The following is a 20,000-nucleotide window of genomic DNA, read 5'->3' on the forward strand; positions in this document are numbered from 1 at the left end:
GGCAATGTGTGTGTCCTGTTCCTCCCAGTCTCCTGTTCCTCCCAGTCTCTCTCCTGTTCCCCCCAATCTCTCTCCTGTTCCTCCCAGTCTCCTGTTCCTCCCAGTCTCTCTCCTGTTCCCCCCAATCTCTCTCCTGTTCCTCCCAGTCTCTCTCCTGTTCCTCCCAGTCTCTCTCCTGTTCCTCCCAGTCTCTCTCCTGTTTCTCTCTCCTCCTGTTTCTCCCAGTCTCTCTCCTGTTCCTCCCAGTCTCTCTCCTGTTCCTCCCAGTCTCTCTCCTGTTCCTCCCAGTCTCTCTCCTGTTCCTCCCAGTCTCTTGTTCCTCCCAGTCCTCCCAGTCTCTCTCCTGTTCCTCCCAGTCTCTCTCCTGTTTCTCCCAGTCTCTCTCCTGTTTCTCCCAGTCTCTCTCCTGTTTCTCCCAGTCTCTCTCCTGTTTCTCCCAGTCTCTCTCCTGTTTCTCCCAGTCTCTCTCCTGTTTCTCCCAGTCTCTCTCCTGTTTCTCCCAGTCTCTCTCCTGTTTCTCCCAGTCTCTCTCCTGTTCCTCCCAGTCTCTCTCCTGTTCCTCCCAGTCTCTCTCCTGTTCCTCCCAGTCTCTCTCCTGTTCCTCCCAGTCTCTCTCCTGTTTCTCCCAGTCTCTCTCCTGTTTCTCCCAGTCTCTCTCCTGTTTCTCCCAGTCTCTCTCCTGTTTCTCCCAGTCTCTCTCCTGTTCCTCCCAGTCTCCTGTTCCTCCCAGTTCTCCCAGTCTCCTGTTCCTCCCAGTCTCTCTCCTGTTCCTCCCAGTCTCCTGTTCCTCCCAGTCTCTCTCCTGTTTCTTCCCAGTCTCCTGTTCCTCCCAGTCTCTCTCCTGTTTCTTCCCAGTCTCTCTCCTGTTTCTTCCCAGTCTCTCTCCTGTTTCTTCCCAGTCTCTCTCCTGTTTCTTCCCAGTCTCTCTCCTGTTTCTTCCCAGTCTCTCTCCTGTTTCTTCCCAGTCTCTCTCCTGTTTCTTCCCAGTCTCTCTCCTGTTCTTCCCAGTCTCTCTCCTGTTCCTCCCAGTCTCTCTCCTGTTCCTCCCAGTCTCTCTCCTGTTCCTCCCAGTCTCTCTCCTGTTCCTCCCAGTCTCTCTCCTGTTCCTCCCAGTCTCTCTCCTGTTCCTCCCAGTCTCTCTCCTGTTCCTCCCAGTCTCTCTCCTGTTTCTTCCCAGTCTCTCTCCTGTTCCTCCCAGTCTCTCTCCTGTTCCTCCCAGTCTCTCTCCTGTTCCTCCCAGTCTCTCTCCTGTTTCTTCCCAGTCTCTCTCCTGTTTCTTCCCAGTCTCTCTCCTGTTCCTCCCAGTCTCTCTCCTGTTCCTCCCAGTCTCTCTCCTGTTCCTCCCAGTCTCTCTCCTGTTCCTCCCAGTCTCTCTCCTGTTCCTCCCAGTCTCTCTCCTGTTCCTCCCAGTCTCTCTCCTGTTCCTCCCAGTCTCTCTCCTGTTTCTTCCCAGTCTCTCTCCTGTTCCTCCCAGTCTCTCTCCTGTTCCTCCCAGTCTCTCTCCTGTTCCTCCCAGTCTCTCTCCTGTTCCTCCCAGTCTTTCTCCTGTTCCTCCCAGTCTCTCTCCTGTTCCTCCCAGTCTCTCTCCTGTTCCTCTCAGTCTCTCTCCTGTTCCTCCCAGTCTCTCTCCTGTTCCTCCCAGTCTCCTGTTCCTCCCAGTCTCCTGTTCCTCCCAGTCTCCTGTTCCTCCCAGTCTCTCTCCTGTTTCTTCCCAGTCTCTCTCCTGTTTCTTCCCAGTCTCTCTCCTGTTCCTCCCAGTCTCTCTCCTGTTCCTCCCAGTCTCTCTCCTGTTCCTCCCAGTCTCTCTCCTGTTTCTTCCAGTCTCTCTCCTGTTCCTCCCAGTCTCTCTCCCGTTTCTCCCAGTCTCTCTCCCGTTCCTCCCAGTCTCTCTCCCGTTTCTCCCAGTATCTCTCTCCCGTTTCTCCCAGTATCTCTCTCCCGTTTCTCCCAGTATCTCTCTCCTGTTTCTCCCAGTATCTCTCTCCCGTTTCTCCCAGTATCTCTCTCCCGTTTCTCCCAGTATCTCTCTCCCGTTTCTCCCAGTATCTCTCTCCCGTTTCTCCCAGTCTCTCTCCGTTTCTCCCAGTCTCTCTCCCGTTTCTCCCAGTCTCTCTCCCGTTTCTCCCAGTCTCTCTCCTGTTTCTCCCAGTCTCTCTCCCGTTTCTCCCAGTCTCTCTCCTGTTTCTCCCAGTCTCTCTCCTGTTTCCCCCAGTCTCTCTCCCGCTCCTCCAGTCTCTCCCCCAGTCTCTCTCCTGTTTCTCCCAGTCTCTCTCCCGTTTCTCCCAGTCTCTCTCCCGTTTCTCCCAGTCTCTCTCCCGTTCCCCCAGTCTCTCTCCCGTTCCCCCAGTCTCTCTCCCGTTCCCCAGTCTCTCTCCCGTTCCCCCAGTCTCTCTCCCGTTCCCCAGTCTCTCTCCTGTTTCCCCCAGTCTCTCTCCCGTTTCTCCCAGTCTCTCTCCCGTTTCTCCCAGTCTCTCTCCCGTTTCTCCCAGTCTCTCTCCCGTTTCTCCCAGTCTCTCTCCCGTTTCTCCCAGTCTCTCTCCCGTTCCCCCAGTCTCTCTCCCGTTTCTCCCAGTCTCTCTCCCGTTTCTCCCAGTCTCTCTCCCGTTTCTCCCAGTCTCTCTCCCGTTTCTCCCAGTCTCTCTCCCGTTCCCCCCGTCTCTCTCCCGTTCCCCAGTCTCTCTCCCGTTCCCCCCAGTCTCTCTCCCGTTCCCCCAGTCTCTCTCCCGTTCCCCCAGTCTCTCTCCCGTTTCCCCCAGTCTCTCTCCCGTTTCTCCCAGTCTCTCTCCCGTTTCTCCCAGTCTCTCTCCCGTTTCTCCCAGTCTCTCTCCCGTTTCTCCCAGTCTCTCTCCCGTTTCTCCCAGTCTCTCTCCCGTTTCTCCCAGTCTCTCTCCCGTTTCTCCCAGTCTCTCTCCCGTTCCCCCAGTCTCTCTCCCGTTCCCCCAGTCTCTCTCCCGTTTCCCCCAGTCTCTCTCCCGTTTCTCCCAGTCTCTCTCCCGTTTCTCCCAGTCTCTCTCCCGTTTCTCCCAGTCTCTCTCCCGTTTCTCCCAGTCTCTCTCCCGTTTCTCCCAGTCTCTCTCCCGTTCCCCCAGTCTCTCTCCCGTTTCTCCCAGTCTCTCTCCCGTTTCTCCCAGTCTCTCTCCCGTTCCCCCAGTCTCTCTCCCGTTCCCCCAGTCTCTCTCCCGTTCCCCCAGTCTCTCTCCCGTTCCCCCAGTCTCTCTCCCGTTCTCCCAGTCTCTCTCCCGTTCCCCCAGTCTCTCTCCTGTTTCTCCCAGTCTCTCTCCCGTTCCCCCAGTCTCTCTCCCGTTTCTCCCAGTCTCTCTCCCGTTTCCCCCAGTCTCTCTCCTGCTCCTCCAGTCTCTCTCCCGTTCCCCCAGGCCCCCACATTGACCATGGAGGGAGGCCGGCTGAAGCAGTCCCTACAGCTGGTGGCGGGCAGGGACTTTGAGACGGTGCCAGAGCCGGTGTGGAGGGCACTGTTCCACTGGTATGGCGCCAACCTCAGCCTGCCACGACCGGTATGTATGGACCATAACCTCCCCTCACACAACCACTGAACCATAGATGGACCACAACACAACCACTGAACCACAGATGGACCATAACCTCCCCTCACACAACCACTGAACCATAGATGGACCACAACACAACCACTGAACCATAGCTGGACCACAACCACTGAACCACAGATGGACCACAACACAACCACTGAACCATAGATGGACCACAACACAACCTCCCCTCACACTACCACTGAACCATAGCTGGACCACAACCACTGAACCACATATGGACCACAACACAACCACTGAACCATAGATGGACCACAACACAACCACTGAACCATAGATGGACCACAACACAACCACTGAACCACAGAAGGACCACAACACAACCTCCCCTCACACTATCACTGAACCACAGATGGACCACAACACAACCTCCCCTCACACTATCACTGAACCACAGATGGACCACAACACAACCTCCCCTCACACTACCACTGAACCATAGATGGACCACAACACAACCACTGAACCACAGATGGTCACCTCTAGGACTGGGTCCAGCTTGAGAGATTTTCACACCATTGTGGATGATTTTTGTGACAGTTTCAGTTGTGTGTGTGTGCATACCTGTTGTGTGTGTGTGTGCATACCTGTTGTGTGTGTGCATACCTGTTGTGTGTGTGTGCATACCTGTTGTGTGTGTGTGTGCATACCTGTTGTGTGTGTGTGTGCATACCTGTTGTGTGTGTGTGTGCATACCTGTTGTGTGCGTGTGTGTGCATACCTGTTGTGTGTGTGTGCATACCTGAAATTAGGGCTCAGCCCTCAGAGTTGATTTATTCTTGCTCAAAGATAAAACTGAAGAAATACATAATTCATAATAATTGCAAAACAATCATTTAAAATCAATAGCATGTAATACATGACATGAATACAGAACCGTTGAAACATTAGAATGTTTTTCCAATTAGAACATTTAAATATTAAAATGAGATTGAAAAAAAAATATATATATATATCATTTTTGGAGAAACCATTTTAAGAGCTAGAGTTAATATACAGTCTGACAACAGTGGGTGGAGGTACTGGGTTGGGTGGAGGTACTGGGTTGGGTGGAGGTACTGGATTGGGTGGAGGTACTGGGTTGGGTGGCGGTACTGGGTTGGGTGGAGGTACTGGTTGGGTGGAGGTACTGGGTTGGGTGGAGGTACTGGGTTGGGTGGCGGTATTGGGTTGGGTGGCGGTACTGGGTTGGGTGGCGGTACTGGGTTGGGTGGCGGTACTGGGTTGGGTGGAGGTACTGGGTTGGGTGGAGGTACTGGGTTGGGTGGAGGTACTGGGTTGGGTGGAGGTACTCATTCTCCTCTCCCTTTTTCCAGGTGATCCAGCAGACGAAAACAGGCCGTGCTGAGCTGGAGCTCTTCCCACGCTACCTCCTCTTCCTGCGGCAGCAGCCCGCCACACGCACCCCCCAGTCCAACATCTGGGTTAACATGGGTATGACCAGCCTGAGAATGTTCCCCCAGCATCTCCCCAGAGGTAACGTAAGCCTGCAGCAAGAAAGAGAGACAGCCTGCTAGGAGCCAACAAACGCTGCTTCTACTACTGTAGTCCACCCCTAATCATGCTGTTATAATGGACTGGTCCGGCCCCTAATCATGCTGTTATAATGGTCTGGTCCGGCCCCTAATCATGCTGCTATAATGGTCTGGTCCGGCCCCTAATCATGCTGCTATAATGGTCTGGTCCGGCTCCTAATCATGCTGTTATAATGGTCTGGTCCGGCCCCTAATCATGCTGCTATAATGGACTGATCCTTCCCCTAATCATGCCCCTAAAATGGACTGCTCCGGCCCCTAATCAAGTTCTTAGAATGGACTACAGGATGAGTCATGGTCCATAGGGGGGTGGATATGGTGCCCACTGACTGTACTAAAATACCCTGAGAGCCTAACTCCTACTCTTCTGTACGCATAGCCTTGTTGTCACAACAGTGGTGCTATAAAGCTTGACACGCCCTCTGTAAAGCCTACATAGAAAAATAATGATGACATAATAGAAACTGTAAACAACAGCTGATGACATTGCTAGCCAATTAGCCTACTTTAACAGATTGGTGACAGTGCTAGCCAATTAGCCTACTTTAACAGATTGGTGACATTGCTAGCCAATTAGCCTACTTTAACAGATTGGTGACAGTGCTAGCCAATTAGCCTACTTTAGCAGCTGATGACAGTACTAGCCAATTAACCTACTTTAACAGATTGGTGACAGTGTTTAATTCAGGTGTTTAATTCAGGTGCAGAGGCACTATGAGGTGTTAGTGGTGCTGCAGAGGCACTATGAAGCATTAGTGGTGCTGCAGAGGCACTATGAGGCATAGTGGTGCTGCAGAGGCACTATGAGGTGTTAGTGGTGCTGCAGAGGCACTATGAGGCATTAGTGGTGCTGCAGAGACACTGAGGCATTAGTGGTGCTGCAGAGGCACTATGAGGCATTAGTGGTGCTGCAGAGGCACTATGAGGCATTAGTGGTGCTGCAGAGACACTGAGGCATTAGTGGTGCTGCAGAGACACTATGAGGCATTAGTGGTGCTGCAGAGGCACTATGAGGCATTAGTGGTGCTGCAGAGACACTGAGGCATTAGTGGTGCTGCAGAGGCACTATGAGGCATTAGTGGTGCTGCAGAGGCACTATGAGGCATTAGTGGTGCTGCAGAGGCACTATGAGGCATTAGTGGTGCTGCAGAGACACTATGAGGCATTAGTGGTGCTGCAGAAGCACTATGAGGCATTAGTGGTGCTGCAGAGGCACTATGAGGCATTAGTGGTGCTGCAGAGGCACTATGAGGCATTAGTGGTGCTGCAGAGGCACTATGAGGCATTAGTGGTGCTGCAGAGGCACTATGAGGCATTAGTGGTGCTGCAGAGGCACTATGAGGCATTAGTGGTGCTGCAGAGGCACTATGAGGCATTAGTGGTGCTGCAGAGACACTATGAGGCATTAGTGGTGCTGCAGAGACACTATGAGGCGTTAGTGGTGCTGCAGAGGCACTATGAGGTGTTAGTGGTGCTGCAGAGACACAATGAGGCATTAGTGGTGCTGCAGAGGCACTATGAGGCATTAGTGGTGCTGCAGAGGCACTATGAGGTGTTAGTGGTGCTGCAGAGGCACTATGAGGCGTTAGTGGTGCTGCAGAGGCACTATGAGGCGTTAGTGGTGCTGCAGAGGCACTATGAGGTGTTAGTGGTGCTGCAGAGGCACTATGAGGTGTTAGTGGTGCTGCAGAGGCACTATGAGGTGTTAGTGGTGCTGCAGAGGCACTATGAGGCATTAGTGGTGCTGCAGAGGCACTATGAGGCGTTAGTGGTGCTGCAGAGGCACTATGAGGCATTAGTGGTGCTGCAGAGACACTATGAGGTGTTAGTGGTGCTGCAGAGGCACTATGAGGCATTAGTGGTGCTGCAGAGGCACTATGAGGCATAGTGGTGCTGCAGAGACACTATGAGGCGTTAGTGGTGCTGCAGAGGCACTATGAGGTGTTAGTGGTGCTGCAGAGACACTATGAGGTGTTAGTGGTGCTGCAGAGACACTATGAGGCATTAGTGGTGCTGCAGAGACACTATGAGGTGTTAGTGGTGCTGCAGAGGCACTATGAGGTGTTAGTGGTGCTGCAGAGGCACTATGAGGCATTAGTGGTGCTGCAGAGGCACTATGAGGTGTTAGTGGTGCTGCAGAGGCACTATGAGGTATTAGTGGTGCTGCAGAGGCACTATGAGGTGTTAGTGGTGCTGCAGAGGCACTATGAGGCATTAGTGGTGCTGCAGAGGCACTATGAGGTGTTAGTGGTGCTGCAGAGACACTGGAGTGGTGCTGCAGAGACACAATGAGGCGTTATTGGTGCTGCAGAGGCACTATGAGGTGTTAGTGGTGCTGCAGAGGCACTACGAGGCGTTAGAGTGGTGCTGCAGAGACACTATGAGGTGTTAGTGGTGCTGCAGAGACACTATGAGGCGTTAGTGGTGCTGCAGAGGCACTATGAGGCATAGTGGTGCTGCAGAGACACTATGAGGCGTTAGTGGTGCTGCAGAGGCACTATGAGGCATAGTGGTGCTGCAGAGACACTATGAGGCGTTAGTGGTGCTGCAGAGGCACTATGAGGCATAGTGGTGCTGCAGAGACACTATGAGGCGTTAGTGGTGCTGCAGAGACACTATGAGGCATTAGTGGTGCTGCAGAGACACTGAGGCGTTAGTGGTGCTGCAGAGGCACTATGAGGCATAGTGGTGCTGCAGAGACACTGAGGCGTTAGTGGTGCTGCAGAGGCACTATGAGGCATAGTGGTGCTGCAGAGACACTGAGGCGTTAGTGGTGCTGCAGAGACACTATGAGGCATTAGTGGTGCTGCAGAGGCACTATGAGGCATTAGTGGTGCTGCAGAGACACTGGAGTGGTGCTGCAGAGACACTATGAGGCATTAGTGGTGCTGCAGAGGCACTATGAGGCATAGTGGTGCTGCAGAGACACTGGAGTGGTGCTGCAGAGACACTATGAGGCGTTAGTGGTGCTGCAGAGACACTATGAGGCATAGTGGTGCTGCAGAGACACGATGAGGCGTTAGTGGTGCTGCAGAGACACTATGAGGCGTTAGTGGTGCTGCAGAGACACTTTGAGGCGTTAGTGGTGCTGCAGAGACACTATGAGGCGTTAGTGGTGCTGCAGAGACACTATGAGGCGTTAGTGGTGCTGCAGAGGCACTATGAGGCATAGTGGTGCTGCAGAGACACTATGAGGCGTTAGTGGTGCTGCAGAGACACTATGAGGCGTTAGTGGTGCTGCAGAGACACTATGAGGCATTAGTGGTGCTGCAGAGGCACTATGAGGCGTTAGTGGTGCTGCAGAGACACTATGAGGCATTAGTGGTGCTGCAGAGGCACTATGAGGTGTTAGTGGTGCTGCAGAGGCACTATGAGGCGTTAGTGGTGCTGCAGAGGCACTATGAGGCGTTAGTGGTGCTGCAGAGGCACTATGAGGCATTAGTGGTGCTGCAGAGGCACTATGAGGTGTTAGTGGTGCTGCAGAGGCACTATGAGGCGTTAGTGGTGCTGCAGAGGCACTATGAGGTGTTAGTGGTGCTGCAGAGGCACTATGAGGTGTTAGTGGTGCTGCAGAGGCACTATGAGGCATTAGTGGTGCTGCAGAGGCACTATGAGGTGTTAGTGGTGCTGCAGAGGCACTATGAGGCATTAGTGGTGCTGCAGAGGCACTATGAGGCATTAGTGGTGCTGCAGAGGCACTATGAGGCATTAGTGGTGCTGCAGAGGCACTATGAGGCATTAGTGGTGCTGCAGAGGCACTATGAGGCATTAGTGGTGCTGCAGAGGCACTATGAGGCATTAGTGGTGCTGCAGAGGCACTATGAGGCATTAGTGGTGCTGCAGAGGCACTATGAGGTGTTAGTGGTGCTGCAGAGACACTATGAGGTGTTAGTGGTGCTGCAGAGACACTGAGGCGTTAGTGGTGCTGCAGAGACACTATGAGGTGTTAGTGGTGCTGCAGAGGCACTATGAGGTGTTAGTGGTGCTGCAGAGGCACTATGAGGCATTAGTGGTGCTGCAGAGGCACTATGAGGTGTTAGTGGTGCTGCAGAGGCACTATGAGGTATTAGTGGTGCTGCAGAGGCACTATGAGGTGTTAGTGGTGCTGCAGAGACACTGGAGTGGTGCTGCAGAGACACAATGAGGCGTTATTGGTGCTGCAGAGGCACTATGAGGTGTTAGTGGTGCTGCAGAGGCACTACGAGGCGTTAGAGTGGTGCTGCAGAGACACTATGAGGTGTTAGTGGTGCTGCAGAGACACTGAGGCGTTAGTGGTGCTGCAGAGGCACTATGAGGCATAGTGGTGCTGCAGAGACACTATGAGGCGTTAGTGGTGCTGCAGAGGCACTATGAGGCATAGTGGTGCTGCAGAGACACTATGAGGCGTTAGTGGTGCTGCAGAGGCACTATGAGGCATAGTGGTGCTGCAGAGACACTATGAGGCGTTAGTGGTGCTGCAGAGACACTGAGGCATTAGTGGTGCTGCAGAGACACTGAGGCGTTAGTGGTGCTGCAGAGGCACTATGAGGCATAGTGGTGCTGCAGAGACACTGAGGCGTTAGTGGTGCTGCAGAGACACTATGAGGCATTAGTGGTGCTGCAGAGGCACTATGAGGCATTAGTGGTGCTGCAGAGACACTGGAGTGGTGCTGCAGAGACACTATGAGGCATTAGTGGTGCTGCAGAGGCACTATGAGGCATAGTGGTGCTGCAGAGACACTGGAGTGGTGCTGCAGAGACACTATGAGGCGTTAGTGGTGCTGCAGAGACACTATGAGGCATTAGTGGTGCTGCAGAGACACTGAGGCGTTAGTGGTGCTGCAGAGACACTATGAGGCGTTAGTGGTGCTGCAGAGACACTTTGAGGCGTTAGTGGTGCTGCAGAGACACTATGAGGCGTTAGTGGTGCTGCAGAGACACTATGAGGCGTTAGTGGTGCTGCAGAGACACTATGAGGTGTTAGTGGTGCTGCAGAGGCACTATGAGGCATAGTGGTGCTGCAGAGACACTATGAGGCATTAGTGGTGCTGCAGAGACACTATGAGGCGTTAGTGGTGCTGCAGAGACACTATGAGGCGTTAGTGGTGCTGCAGAGACACTATGAGGTGTTAGTGGTGCTGCAGAGGCACTATGAGGCATAGTGGTGCTGCAGAGGCACTATGAGGCGTTAGTGGTGCTGCAGAGGCACTATGAGGCATTAGTGGTGCTGCAGAGACACTATGAGGTGTTAGTGGTGCTGCAGAGGCACTATGAGGCATTAGTGGTGCTGCAGAGGCACTATGAGGCATAGTGGTGCTGCAGAGACACTATGAGGCGTTAGTGGTGCTGCAGAGGCACTATGAGGTGTTAGTGGTGCTGCAGAGACACTGAGTGGTGCTGCAGAGACACAATGAGGCGTTATTGGTGCGGCAGAGGCACTATGAGGTGTTAGTGGTGCTGCAGAGGCACTACGAGGCGTTAGAGTGGTGCTGCAGAGACACTATGAGGTGTTAGTGGTGCTGCAGAGACACTATGAGGCGTTAGTGGTGCTGCAGAGGCACTATGAGGCATAGTGGTGCTGCAGAGACACTATGAGGCGTTAGTGGTGCTGCAGAGGCACTATGAGGCATAGTGGTGCTGCAGAGACACTATGAGGCGTTAGTGGTGCTGCAGAGGCACTATGAGGCATAGTGGTGCTGCAGAGACACTATGAGGCGTTAGTGGTGCTGCAGAGACACTATGAGGCATTAGTGGTGCTGCAGAGACACTGAGGCGTTAGTGGTGCTGCAGAGGCACTATGAGGCATAGTGGTGCTGCAGAGACACTGAGGCGTTAGTGGTGCTGCAGAGGCACTATGAGGCATAGTGGTGCTGCAGAGACACTGAGGCGTTAGTGGTGCTGCAGAGACACTATGAGGCATTAGTGGTGCTGCAGAGGCACTATGAGGCATTAGTGGTGCTGCAGAGACACTGGAGTGGTGCTGCAGAGGCACTATGAGGCATTAGTGGTGCTGCAGAGGCACTATGAGGCATAGTGGTGCTGCAGAGACACTATGAGGCGTTAGTGGTGCTGCAGAGGCACTATGAGGTGTTAGTGGTGCTGCAGAGACACTATGAGGCGTTAGTGGTGCTGCAGAGACACTATGAGGCATTAGTGGTGCTGCAGAGACACTATGAGGCATTAGTGGTGCTGCAGAGACACTATGAGGCGTTAGTGGTGCTGCAGAGACACTATGAGGCGTTAGTGGTGCTGCAGAGACACTATGAGGTGTTAGTGGTGCTGCAGAGGCACTATGAGGCATAGTGGTGCTGCAGAGACACTATGAGGCATAGTGGTGCTGCAGAGACACGATGAGGCGTTAGTGGTGCTGCAGAGACACTATGAGGCGTAAGTGGTGCTGCAGAGGCACTATGAGGTGTTAGTGGTGCTGCAGAGACACTATGAGGTGTTAGTGGTGCTGCAGAGACACTATGAGGTATTAGTGGTGCTGCAGAGACACTATGAGGCATTAGTGGTGCTGCAGAGGCACTATGAGGCGTTAGTGGTGCTGCAGAGACACTATGAGGCATTAGTGGTGCTGCAGAGACACTATGAGTGGTGATCAAATCGGACTGGTGCTATCAGATATCTGTCCCAGAGGAGTTAGTTTGGCTCCAGGCATGGAAATATTATTATACTGTATTCCATTTATAAATAATCATATATAATATTATACTGTATTCCATTTATAAATAATCATATATAATATTATACTGTATTCCATTTATAAATAATAATATATAATATTATACTGTATTCCATTTATAAATAATCATATATAATATTATACTGTATGCCATTTATAAATAATCATATATAATAATATACTGTATTCCATTTATAAATAATCATATATAATATTATACTGTATTCCATTTATAAATAATCATATATAATATACTGTATTCCATTTATAAATAATCATATATATTATACTGTATGCCATTTATAAATAATCATATATAATAATATACTGTATTCCATTTATAAATAATCATATATAATATTATACTGTATTCCATTTATAAATAATCATATATAATATACTGTATTCCATTTATAAATAATCATTTATAATATTATACTGTATGCCATTTATAAATAATCATATATAATATACTGTATGCCATTTATAAATAATCATATATAATATACTGTATTCCATTTATAAATAATCATATATAATATACTGTATGCCATTTATAAATAATCATATATATTATACTGTATTCCATTTATAAATAATCATATATAATATTACACTGTATTCCATTTATAAATAATCATATATATTATACTGTATTCCATTTATAAATAATCATATATAATTTTATACTGTATTCCATTTAGCAGATGCTTTTATCCAAAGCGACTTCAGTCATGCAGCATACATTTTATGTATGGGGGGCCTCAGCGGGAATCGAACCCACGATCACATTTGTTGCCAGTGCCATAGAATGACTAGACCCAGACATACTGACCGAAGAGCAAGGCTGTGCTGCTGGGAGAATATGCTGTTTACAGCTTTTGATTCATTCTGTTTGCTTTCAAAGTATTGGCAAAGTATTACCAATCAATCACATATATTAAGGTTTGCTTTTTGGTTGTTTTTTTGGCTATACTTTTAAAATCGGTAATAATCAGTTCCATTTTTTTGTTTTTAATTATTTATTAACTGAACTAATATCGATTTTTGTTGACTTATGATTGAATCAGATTTGAATCTTGTGAGTCACTAATGAGTTGATTTGAATCTTGTGAGTCACTAATGAGTTGATTTGAATCTTGTGAGTCACTAATGAGTTGATTTGAATCTTGTGAGTCACTAATGAGTTGATTTGAATCTTGTGAGTCACTAATGAGTTGATTTGAATGAATCAGTCTTAATTAAATGACCGAATCTAAAACACCCTTTCTTGCTGCTTCCTTACAACTAATCCTACATGAGCTGAACTATTCTTTATCTCTTGAAATAATGTGTTGATTTAACACTCAGTCTGTGTGCGTCTGTCTGTGTGTCTGTGTCTGTCTGTGTGTCTGTGTCTGTGTGTGTCTGTGTGTGTCTGTGTGCGTCTGTGTGCGTCTGTGTGTGTCTGTCTGTGTGTGTCTGTCTGTGTCTGTCTGTCTGTCTGTGTCTGTCTGTGTCTGTCTGTCTGTCTGTGTCTGTATGTGTCTGTCTGTCTGTCTGTGTCTGTCTGTGTGTGTCTGCCTGTGTCTGTGTGTGTGTGTCTGTGTGTGTGTGTCTGTCTGTCTGTCTGTGTGCGTCTGTGTGTGTCTGTCTGTCTGTCTGTCTGTCTGTCTGTCTGTGCGTGCGTGTCTGTCTGTGTGTGTCTGTGTCTGTGTCTGTGTGTGTGTCTGTGTCTGTGTCTGTGTCTGTGTGTGTCTGTGTGTGTGTCTGTGTGTGTGTCTGTGTCTTTGGGAGCTGATAGTCCACTAAAGGCTGGAGTGTTTTCCCTCCCCCCCTCCTCTCTCTCCCCCCCTCCTCTCTCTCCCCCCCCTCTCTCTCCCCCTCCTCTCTCTCCCCCTCCCTCTCTCTCCCCCCCTCTCTCTCTCCCCCTCCTCTCTCTCTCCCCCTCCTCTCTCTCTCCCCCTCCCTCTCTCTCCCCCCTCTCTCTCCCCCTCCTCTCTCTCTCCCCCTCGCCTCTCTCCCCCATCCTCTCCCCCTTCTCCCCTCTCTCTCTCCCCCTCCAGGTAACGTGCCCTCCCCCAACGCTCCTCTGAAGCGTGTCCTGGCCTATACAGGCTGTTTCAGCCGCGTGGGCACCATCAAGGACATCCACCTGTACCTGTCTCGGAGGCTACGCATCAAAGACGAGGACATGAGGCTGTGGCTCTATAACAGCGAGGTGTGCAACTATCGCATGTCCACAACTATATTATAAGTGATATTGCGGTGACATGAGAAAATATAAATGAATATAAACTTGCGGATGTTGACCTCTCCTCATCCAAACCTCCCCCCAGAACTACCTGACCCTGTTCTCCTCCTCCCCCAAAACTACCTGACCCTGTTCTCCTCCTCCCCCCAGAACTACCTGACCCTGTTCTCCTCCTCCCCCCAGAACTATCTGACCCTGTTCTCCTCCTCCCCCCACAGAACTATCTGACCCTGTTCTCCTCCTCCCCCACACAGAACTATCTGACCCTGTTCTCCTCCTCCCCCCACACAGAACTATCTGACCCTGTTCTCCTCCTCCCCCCACCCAGAACTATCTGACCCTGTTCTCCTCCTCCCCCCACACAGAACTATCTGACCCTGTTCTCCTCCTCCCCCACCCAGAACTATCTGACCCTGTTCTCCTCCTCCCCCCACCCAGAACTATCTGACCCTGTTCTCCTCCTCCCCCCCACCCAGAACTATCTGACCCTCCTGGATGATGAGAACCACACTCTGGAGGGCCTGAAGATTCAGGACGAGCAACACTTAGTTATCGAGGGTATGTTCAAAGAACTCTATAGTTAACTCAAACTTTATCTGACTGCTGAGTATGTTGAAATGTAAAAAAAAAAGAGATTGATTTCATTGATGTGTAAAAACCTTCATTTTGTGTGTTTTTAGTTCGGAACAAAGACATGAGCTGGCCAGAAGAGATGTCCTTCATCGCCAACAGCAGTAAAATGGACCGGCATAAAGGTACAGTGGAACTGTGTTTACAAACCCCCTTGGCAACGACAGGGTAGCCTAGTGGTTAGAGTGTAGAGGCGACAGGGTAGCCTAGTGGTTAGAGTGTAGAGGCGGCAGGGTAGCCTAGTGGTTAGAGTGTAGAGGCGGCAGGGTAGCCTAGTGGTTAGAGTGTAGAGGCGGCAGGGTAGCCTAGTGGTTAGAGTGTAGAGGCGGCAGGGTAGCCTAGTGGTTAGAGTGTAGAGGCGGCAGGTTAGCCTAGTGGTTAGAGTGTAGAGGCGGCAGGGTAGCCTAGTGGTTAGAGTGTAGAGGCGGCAGGGTAGCCTAGTGGTTAGAGTGTAGAGGCGGCAGGGTAGCCTAGTGGTTAGAGTGTAGAGGCGGCAGGGTAGCCTAGTGGTTAGAGTGTAGAGGCGGCAGGGTAGCCTAGTGGTTAGAGTGTAGAGGCGGCAGGGTAGCCTAGTGGTTAGAGTGTAGAGGGGGCAGGGTAGCCTAGTGGTTAGAGTGTAGAGGGGGCAGGGTAGCCTAGTGGTTAGAGTGTAGAGGGGGCAGGGTAGCCTAGTGGTTAGAGTGTAGAGGGGGCAGGGTAGCCTAGTGGTTAGAGTGTAGAGGGGGCAGGGTAGCCTAGTGGTTAGAGTGTAGAGGCGGCAGGGTAGCCTAGTGGTTAGAGTGTAGAGGGGGCAGGGTAGCCTAGTGGTTAGAGTGTAGAGGGGGCAGGGTAGCCTAGTGGTTAGAGTGTAGAGGGGGCAGGGTAGCCTAGTGGTTAGAGTGTAGAGGCGGCAGGGTAGCCTAGTGGTTAGAATGTAGAGGTGGCAGGGTAGCCTAGTGGTTAGAGTGTAGAGGCGGCAGGGTAGCCTAGTGGTTAGAGTGTTGGACTAGTAACCGAAAGGTTGCAAGTTCAAACCCCTGAGCTGACAAGGTACAAATCTGTCGTTCTGCCCCTGAACAAGGCAGTTAACCGACTGTTCCCAGGCCGTCATTGAAAATAAGAATTGTTTCTTAACTGACTTGCCTGGTTAAATAAAGGTAAAATAAAAATAAAATACATTTAAAAAAACATCGGTACATACGTTTACAACGCAGTTATCGAGAGCTTTTACTATTTTAGGATGATATATTTATCTCTAACCTCCCTCCGATTCTCCCCTAAAACCTGGCAAGCATGTAAATATTGTAGCCTAATACTGTGCATGTCTACCCCCCCCCCTCCCCAGTTGCTACGGAGAAGGGTGCCACGGGCCTCAGTAACCTAGGCAACACGTGCTTTATGAACTCTAGTATCCAGTGTGTGAGCAACACCACGCCCCTCACTGACTACTTCATCTCAGGAAGACACCTCTATGAACTCAACAGGTGTGTGTGTGTGTGTGTGTGTGTGTGTGTGTGTGTGTGTGTGTGTGTGTGTGTGTGTGTGTGTGTGTGTGTGTGTGTGTGTGTGTGTGTGTGTGTGTGTGTGTGTGTGTGTGTGTGTGTGTGTACACGTACGCGTGTTGTGAAAGGTTGAACAGCTCGTTGGCTAGCTTTACTGACTTTGTTATTTTGTGTGTCCAGAACCAACCCCATCGGGATGCGAGGTCACATGGCTAAATGTTACGGAGACCTGCTGATGGAGCTGTGGAGTGGAACACAGAGGAACGTTGCTCCTCTCAAACTCAGGGTGGGTTCATAAATCCTGACATGGATCGTCACAACAGTGGATGGGATTTCCTTACTCCCTGTAGAGGACAACTATGTCCTTAATGTCTCCATGTCTTGTGATATGAGTGGATTGACTAATATGGGCCTCCCGGGTGGCGCAGTGGTTAAGGGCGCTGTACTGCAGCGCCAGCTGTGCCACCAGAGACTCTGGGTTCGTGCCCAGGCTCTGTCGTAACCGGCCGCGACCGGGAGGTCCGTGGGGCGACGCACAATTGGCCTAGCGTCATCCGGGTTAGGGAGGGGTTGGTCGGTAGGGATATCCTTGTCTCATCGCGCACCAGCGACTCCTGTGGCGGGCCGGGCGCAGTGCACGCTAACCAGGTGCACGGTGTTTCCTCCGACACATTGGTGCGGCTGGCTTCCGAGTTGGATGGCTTGGTTGGGTTGTGTATCGGACGACGCATGACTTTCAACCTTCGTCTCTCCCGAGCCCGTACGGGAGGTGTAGCGATGAGACAAGATAGTAGCTACTACAACAATTGGACACCACGAAATTGGGGAGAAAAAGTTAAAAATAAAAATTAATAATAATGTGTTTTTTCTTTTAGCGCCGGCCGTTGGCTAACAGGTTTGTCAGCCGACTACTTTTCCCACGTCATTCATGAACTCTGCTTCTTTTCATTTAAAATCTTCCAATTTTCTAGTCAGGAAAGTCCTGTATAGCCTTCTCCCACAAGAAGGAACGCTATGCATTTTCTAGTGACCTCTTTGTTGATGGTGTAGGCTGTCAGTCATGACAGGGAAGATGCTGGTTGGTCACTCTGCTGTCTGTCCCGCCTCTCGGTGCCTGTGTTATCTTTGTGCGCTCTGGTTGGCTGCGGTCAAATTTATTTTCGTGATCCTATAGGCCTAGACAATATCCAAAACATCTAGCAATACGCTGAATTCATACATTATCAGCCATTTGAATTGTAAAGTCATGTCTTTCTACACAATACCACAACTCATTTTTACCAATCTGAGGTAAAGTCGTAAAAAAGTATTCCATAATTTAGCTGTGTATTTCCGATGGAATCAAAGCATTAGAATAGAGCTTGTTTGGCGTAGTGGTTGTGCCACTAGAGATCCTGGTTCGAGTCCAGGCTCTGTCCGCAGATGGCCGCGACCCAGGAGACCAATGAGTGGCGGAGCACAATTGGCCCAGCGTCGTCCGGGTTAGAGGAGGGTTTGGCCCAGCGTCGTCCGGGTTAGAGGAGGGTTTAGCCCAGCGTCGTCCGGGTTAGAGGAGGGTTTAGCCCAGCGTCGTCCGGGTTAGAGGAGGGTTTAGCCCAGCGTCGTCCGGGTTAGAGGAGGGTTTAGCCCAGCGTCGCCCGTGTTAGAGGGGGGTTTAGCCCAGCGTCGTCCGGGTTAGAGGGGGGTTTAGCCCAGCGTCGTCCGGGTTAGAGGAGGGTTTAGCCCAGCGTCGTCCGGGTTAGAGGAGGGTTTAGCCCAGCGTCGTCCGGGTTAGAGGAGGGTTTAGCCCAGCGTCGTCCGGGTTAGAGGAGGGTTTAGCCCAGCGTCGTCCGGGTTAGAGGAGGGTTTAGCCCAGCATCGTCCGGGTTAGAGGAGGGTTTAGCCCAGCGTCGTCCGGGTTAGAGGAGGGTTTAGCCCAGCGTCGTCCGGGTTAGAGGAGGGTTTGGCCCAGCGTCGTCCGGGTTAGAGGAGGGTTTGGCCCAGCGTCGTCCGGGTTAGAGGAGGGTTTAGCCCAGCGTCGTCCGGGTTAGAGGAGGGTTTGGCCCAGCGTCGTCTGGGTTAGAGGAGGGTTTGGCCCAGCATCGTCTGGGTTAGGGGAGGGTTTGGCCCAGCGTCGTCCGGGTTAGGGGAGGGTTTGGCCCAGCGTCGTCCGGGTTAGAGGAGGGTTTAGCCCAGCATTGTCCGGGTTAGAGGAGGGTTTGGCCCGGAAGGGATGTCCTTGTCCAATCACTCACTAGCGACTCCTGTGGCAGTGCACGCTGACACGGTCGGCAGGTGAACGGTGTTTCCTCCGATACATTGGTGCTGCTGGCTTCCAGGTTAAGTGGGCATTTTTGTCAAGAAGCAGTCTTTTTTTTTTCACCATTCGGATCAGCTCTGAAGAAGATCTCATGTGATTGGTCAAAATAAACATTTGTGGGGAAAAAATTATCAGAGTTGGTCAGCTTGTGGTAACGTAGTCATTGTGACATGAATGAATTGACTAATGTGTGGTTGTCTCACTACCGCGCCCTGTAGTGGACGATAGCGAAGTACGCCCCACGGTTCAACGGCTTCCAGCAGCAGGACAGTCAGGAGCTCCTGGCCTTCCTATTGGACGGGCTCCATGAGGACCTGAACAGGGTGCATGAGAAACCCTACGTAGAGCTGAAGGACAGCAACGGACGACCCGACTGGGAGGTCGCCTTAGAGGTCAGAGTTCAATCAATAAACCAAAACATACACGCGCACACACACACACACACACACACACACACACACACACACACAGTCAACCAATACACACAAGTACAATCAAATCAATCTTTATTTTCTCAGAGAGATTTTTACACTGTTAATAATATGGAAAAAATCAAATCGATCAACTAAAAAAGGAAAAACTAGACTGTTTAGTAACATTCACCAATCATCATACAGCACTACATCATCATCGTCCTCAGGAGCATCTTCTGGCAGCCAACTTGGGTGTCTAGAGACCAGGAGAGAGTCAATGAAAGTCAGCCCATCCACTAAGCACTTCTTAAGGAGTGGATGACCTGTGAAGTGTATTGATATACAGTTAATGAACAGTGTGTATGTTTATAGGAGTAATTAGCAGCATTAGTGCTGTGTGTGTGTTCCACATCTCTCTATGGTTCCGTGTGTGTGTGTGTTCCACATCTCTCTATGGTTCCGTGTGTGTGTGTGTTCCACATCTCTCTATGGTTCCGTGTGTGTGTGTTCCACATCTCTCTATGGTTCCGTGTGTGTGTGTGTGTTCCACATCTCTCTATGGTTCCGTGTGTGTGTGTTCCTCGTCAGGCATGGGAGAACCACTTGTGTGTGTTTTACGTCTCTCTATGGTTCCGTGTGTGTGTGTTCCACATCTCTCTATGGTTCCGTGTGTGTTTTACATCTCTCTATGGTTCCGTGTGTTTTACATCTCTCTATGGTTCCGTGTGTTTTACATCTCTCTATGGTTCCGTGTGTGTTTTACGTCTCTCTATGGTTCCGTGTGTGTGTGTGTTTTACATCTCTCTATGGTTCCGTGTGTGTGTGTTCCACATCTCTCTATGGTTCCGTGTGTGTGTGTTCCACATCTCTCTATGGTTCCGTGTGTGTGTGTTCCACATCTCTCTATGGTTCCGTGTGTGTTTTACGTCTCTCTATGGTTCCGTGTGTGTGTTCCTCGTCAGGCGTGGGAGAACCACTTGCGGAGGAACCGGTCCATCGTGGTGGATCTGTTCCACGGCCAGCTCAAGTCCCAGGTCAAGTGTAAGACTTGTGGTCACATCAGCGCTCGCTTCGACCCCTTCAACTTCCTGTCTTTACCCCTCCCCATGGACAGCTCCATGCACCTGGAGATCACTGGTGAGGACCTGGGTCTCAATACCCTGGAAAGGGGTGGGA

At 50.8% G+C, this 20,000-nt stretch overlaps 1 protein-coding gene across 1 annotated transcript in view; it reads left to right on the plus strand.

Annotated features, from left to right (window-relative positions):
• LOC118374816 (ubiquitin carboxyl-terminal hydrolase 32-like) overlaps positions 1-20,000 on the plus strand; it is a 177,446-nt gene that overhangs the window by 131,679 nt on the left and 25,767 nt on the right. The window contains exons 15-23 of the mRNA XM_052468909.1: positions 3,375-3,515; positions 4,886-5,045; positions 13,814-13,968; positions 14,478-14,559; positions 14,682-14,756; positions 15,956-16,094; positions 16,293-16,398; positions 18,630-18,803; positions 19,787-19,961. Of these exons, the coding sequence (XP_052324869.1) occupies positions 3,375-3,515; positions 4,886-5,045; positions 13,814-13,968; positions 14,478-14,559; positions 14,682-14,756; positions 15,956-16,094; positions 16,293-16,398; positions 18,630-18,803; positions 19,787-19,961 (1,207 nt within the window). The remainder of the gene's footprint in view (positions 1-3,374; positions 3,516-4,885; positions 5,046-13,813; positions 13,969-14,477; positions 14,560-14,681; positions 14,757-15,955; positions 16,095-16,292; positions 16,399-18,629; positions 18,804-19,786; positions 19,962-20,000) is intronic.

The sequence above is a fragment of the Oncorhynchus keta genome, chromosome 18, assembly GCF_023373465.1.
Source record: "Oncorhynchus keta strain PuntledgeMale-10-30-2019 chromosome 18, Oket_V2, whole genome shotgun sequence".
Classification (NCBI taxonomy): domain Eukaryota; kingdom Metazoa; phylum Chordata; class Actinopteri; order Salmoniformes; family Salmonidae; genus Oncorhynchus; species Oncorhynchus keta.